We start from the raw sequence: 5,548 nt of genomic DNA on the forward strand, positions 1-5,548 counted from the left end.
TTTTTTTTCTGGTACCACCAGACCTCAGCTGGAGCAGAACAAACCAACTGTCCTTATGGCAACAATGAAAATACCTTGTTTTACAAGACAGCGTCATAGCCCTGCTAATAGGAGAAAAGTTCTTTCAATAATATGGGAGTAGGCTACGTAGCTTTCGAAAAGAATTAATGTTTCAAGTGACATGGTTATTTGTCAAGTTCCCTGGAAAGATAAACAGCAGCATTATCCTGACAACTGTTAAGAAGATGCCAAAAAAAAAATTGAGGGCCTATCTGTACCGTCTCTCCTGGACTGGATCCCATTCTCCACCCAGAGTCTCTGATGGTTTAGAACAGAGCTCAGGGTTTATCTAGACAAAATCTAGGGCTGCACTTGACATGAGGATTCAGAGAGAAGCCTAGAAACTCTGTGTACAGGTACCTAGAAACTCTACCTGTGGACTCTTCTAGAGTGAGGAAAGAGGTATTTGAGTGACCTGAAGAGGACAGTGCACGTGGGAAACTGATGACTCTGGAGAAGAGTTAATGAACCAGAAGTGGAGGATTCCATGAAGGACCCTTTAGGGAAGCCCCAGTCTTGAAGAGCCTTCACTTTTGTCAAACAATGAAAAGTCCATAAAAAAAAAAAAAAAAAAGAAAAAAGTCCAGATTAACTGAAATTTCAGCCACCACGTGTTGAATTCTAAATTGTTGCACTGTAACAAGTTGTAAATTATAATATTCTTATAAATCCCTTCTGAGGGTATCTTAAGCCTTCAGTTCCAATCCAGTGAGCTGGTTCAGAAAAGCTAACTATATAAGAAAAAGGACTGTCCACTTGATCTCAGTTTTTTTCTGGACCCTTATGGAAAAAGGAAGTGTTCATCTTTGGTGAGCTAGAATGCACAATTCCTGGTGCCTCCTGACTGCATCCAAGAGACACCCATGACCTTGGGGTTGTGAAAGAGCAGGCCACGTAACATCAAAACTCACAGTCTCACGAATGGCAGAAAAGAGCGCCTGTAAAATACAAAGGGCTGGGTGATTCACAGGCAATTCTAACGGCTCAATACCTTAAGCTGGGCTGCTGGTTACAATTATTGGGAATCCTAGAAAGTTCTCGTCTGTTTGCTACCTCTCGAGTCCATAAAAATGATCCCTTTGCCCCTTTTCCCTATGACGATTTTATCACTCTGTTCTTATTCAAATAACCACATGCTACAGTTTGGTAGCAGCCTTCCTCAGATGAACCACTATCTTTGAGGGTGACACACTCTGAGCTTGTGGGCGATGACTGGTAGCACAGCACAGATGGACAGGAACTTGTGTGCCTTCCACAGCACGCTGCTCATATCTTTTACTACAGAATGTAAAGCACAGAGGTATGTTTGGGGCAAGGAAATTTGGGTCTCTTAGAAATCCAAAACCCTTCTAGCCCCTCAAGATATGACCGTTCACTGATAAATCTCCACCTTCCAGCTTTCTTGCTCCAATAAGAAACATGAGGGAGCGCCTTATTTTATGGTCCTCAACTCTTAACAAATCTGAAATCTATCAAAGAGAAATCTCCCCCACTACTATTTTTCCCCTCTCAAGCAGAAGAAAACTCTCCAAAAGTGGTCTGGAGATTATTCCACTTGTTAGAAGTAGCTGCATAGGATGTTCCTGACATTTCCATAAGTCTGTATCTGGCAGAACTGCTTTCTTTAACACAAACCAGCCTGTGGAAGAGATCCCTGTGCTGTCAAAGCAGGTGGTGCTAAATACAGGCGATTGGTTACAGTAGTTACTTGCTTCCCTATCAAAAGCAGCCTAGGGCATGAGAATGGCATATTTTTCTTTCAACTTCTCTTTCTTGAATAGTTTTTTGTGCACGTACTTCTTGTAACATCCTAACTTGCCTAAAGTTATGCATAATTGCCTACCTGTGTATGTATGTGTAAGCATTTTGCATTTGAACCTAAAAGACAAATGACATTCCTTCATCTTTTTTATCTTTGGAAACCAACCACCCTGGGCCTTTATTGCTACTGCTGGCTGGAAGGGAGGTTAGACAGAGGGTCGGAGTAAGCGTACATTTTTTTTCACTTTTTAAAAATTGTGGTAAAATGCACATAATATAAAATTTCCATTTTATATAATATAACTATTATTTATATATAATATATAAATATGTAATATTTATATATAATATAAAATAACCATTTTTAAGTGTAAAGCTCAGTGGTATTAAATACATTCACATTATTGTGCAACTATCACCACCATCCATCCCCCTAACTCTTTTCATCTTGTGGAACTTAATGTATGCTAAATTTTGGACAAAGTGTCACTTAGCATGTTCACTGAGACAGCTGATAACTTCTACTATAGCCATATATCTATATCTATAGCTATATCCATAGATAAAAGCAAGAGTATTAAGAAAATACTCTTGCCAATAAGGAGATACATATCTCCATATTTATGAATATTAAGAAAATACTCTTACCAGCATGTTGTCAAAACCATTACTCAAGAATGAAATGAAATGTGGAAATACCAATTCAAATTAATTTGATATAGTGTTCTCTTGATATTTTTCCTGCTTAACTCAGATTTCTAACCCACCTGCTTTAAAGTTACAATTAAAATATGATACCCAATGTTTTGGCTTCAGAGGACCCTCAATTAGTGAATTTATATTTCATTCATTACAGCAGCACTTTATCCATTTGGAAAATAGGGTCACAGACACGTGAGAAATGTATTTCTTGAAACTACAAATAACATTGCCTGTGCAGTTGAGAACCTTTGTGATTCAGCACAATTTTAGCTCTAGAAAATATGCCCATTGGAATTCTGAGGCAGAAAAGTCTTTACAGAGGAGATAGTAACATAGAGTAGGCATCACAGTATTTGGATCGAAAGAGAAAAGGGAATTCATTGCAGAAGGTGAGGGGAGAGCTGAGTCTAATTGATCTAGGGTAAGAGCTGCTTACAACAAAATTCAACTGGCAATTGCAACTCTTACAACTGAAGAAGCACTCAGGAGTCATTGAAATAGGACTGTCTCAAGAGCTAAGAGACTCCGGCCACTTCTCATTGTCATCATTGTCATTAAATATCAAGTGGCCACACCTACCCCCAGGGCCTTTCCTTAACTATTAAATGAGTAGATCAAATTGAAGAAAATATAAAACTTAACTTGGCAAATCACAGTATTCCTCTTAACTGCATCAAGAGATAAGACTATTTTTCATCAGAGCAGACTCTCTTTGAACATAACCCTGAGTGAAAAAATGAGTAGTATCCACAGCTAACATCATATTCAATGGTGAAAGACTGAAAGCTTTTCCTCTAAGATCAGGAACAAGACAGGGATGCCATGCCTGCTTTTGCCATTTCTATACAACACAGTATTAGAAGTCCTAGCCAGAATAAGTAGGCAAGAAAAAGAAACAAAGGACGTCCAAATCAGAAAGAAGATGTAAAATGTCTCTAGTTGCAACATGATCTTATATGTAGAAAGCCCTAATGACTGCATTAAAAAACTGTTAGAAATAAACAAATTCTGCAATTGCAGGATATAAAATCAAAATGTAAAAATCAGTTACATTTACATACACTAAAAATAAACAATCTGAAAAGGAAAAAAATTTTTAATTCCATTTATAATAGCATTTAAAAAATAAAACACTTGGGAAAAAACTTAACCAAGGAGGTGAAAGACTTATACGCTGAAAACTTCCAAACACTGCTGAGGGAGGGTGGGAGGGAGACGCAAGAGGGAGGAGATATGGGGATATATGTATATGTATAGCTGATTCACTTTGTTATAAAGCAGAAACTAACATACCATTGTAAAGCAATTATACTCCAATAAAGATGTTAAAAACAAACAAAAATACACTGCTAAAAGAAATTGAAGAAGACACAAATAATTGGAAAGACATCCTGTGCTCATAGATTGGAAGATTTAATACTATTAAGGTGTCAATACAAACCAGAATGATCTACAGATTTAATGCAAAATTTTAGAATGGAAAAATACATTCTAAAATTAATATGGAATTTCAAAGGACCCCAAATAGCCAAAACAATCTATAAAAAGAAGAATGAAGTTAATGACGCACACTTTCTGACTTCAAAACTTGTTACAAAGCTATGGTAATCAAAACAGTGTGTTACTGGCATGAAAACAGATATACAGACCAGTGGAATTGAATGGAGAGGCCAGAAATAAATGTTTGAGTATATGGTAAACTTATTTTTGACAAGGATGCCAAAACCATTCAATGGGAAAAGGACAGTCTCTTCAACAAATGGTGCTAGGAAAACTGGATAGACATATGCAAAAGAATAAAGTTAAAGCCTTACCTTACATCATATGAAAAATTAATTCAAAATGGATCAAAGACCTAAACTTAAGACTTCAACAATAAAACTCTTAAGAGAAAACATAGTGGAAAAACTTAATTACAATGAATTTGGCAATGATTTCTTGGATATGACACCAAAAGCACAGGCAACAAAAGTAAAAATAGCTAAACTGAACTACATCACAATTAAAAACTTCCATGTGAAGGACACAACCAACAGAGTGAAAAGGCAACCTGTAGAATGGGAAAAAATTTGCAATCATATGTATCATGCAGGGTTAATAACCCAAATACAGAGAGAACTTTTAAAACTCAACAACAAAAAACAACCCAATTTTATAAATGGACAAAAGGGCTACTGGGGCTGCTGCCACGTCTCTAGTAATCCCTGAGAAGTTCCAGCACATTTTGCAAGTACTCAACAACAATACTGATGAGCAGCATAATATTGCTTTAGCCATTACAGCAATTAAGGGTGTGGGGCAAATATTTGCTCATGTGATGTTGAGGAAAGCAGACATCGACCTCCCCAAGAGGGCAGGAGAGCTCACTGAGGAAGACGTGGAAGGTGTGATCACCGCTATGCAGAATCCACACCAGTACATGATCCCAGACTGGTTCTTCAATGTGAAGGATGGAAAACACAGCCAAGTCTTGGCCAATGGTCTGGACAACAAATTTCATGAAAACCTGGAACAAATGAAGAAGATTTGGGCCCACAGAGGGCTGTGCCACTTCTGGGGACTTTGTGTCCGAGGCCAACACACCAAGACCACAGGCCACCATGGTTGCACCATGCATGTGTCCAAGAAGAAATAAATTTGTGGGCATTGTCTGTTAATAAATAGTTTATATAATTTTTTTTCAAATGGACAAAGAACTTGAAAAGACATGTCTCTGAAGAAAATAAACAAATAGCCAATAAGCATATAGAATTATGCTCAGCATCACTAATCATAGGGAAATGCAAATCAAAATCACAATGAGAGGGGACTTCCCTGGTGGCGCAGTGGTTAAGAATCCGCCTGTCAATGCAGGGGACACGGGTTTGAGCCCTGGTCCAGTTAGATCCCACATGCTGAAGAGCAACTAAGCCCGTGCACCACAACTACTGAGCCTGTGCTCTAGAGCCCACGAGCCACAACTACTGAAGCCCACGCACCTAGAACCCATGCTCCACAACAAAGAGAAGCCTGTGCTTCTCACCGC

General features: G+C 38.2%; 1 protein-coding gene across 1 annotated transcript; it reads left to right on the forward strand.

Moving 5' to 3' along the window:
- Positions 1-4,681: 4,681 nt before the first annotated feature.
- Positions 4,682-5,158, forward strand: LOC132347367 (small ribosomal subunit protein uS13-like). The gene has a single exon (XM_059893794.1). The coding sequence runs from the start codon at positions 4,682-4,684 to the stop codon at positions 5,156-5,158; it is 477 nt and encodes a 158-aa protein (XP_059749777.1).
- The last annotated feature ends 390 nt before the right edge of the window (positions 5,159-5,548 follow it).

This window comes from Balaenoptera ricei, chromosome 14 (genome assembly GCF_028023285.1).
Source record: "Balaenoptera ricei isolate mBalRic1 chromosome 14, mBalRic1.hap2, whole genome shotgun sequence".
Lineage (NCBI taxonomy): Eukaryota > Metazoa > Chordata > Mammalia > Artiodactyla > Balaenopteridae > Balaenoptera > Balaenoptera ricei.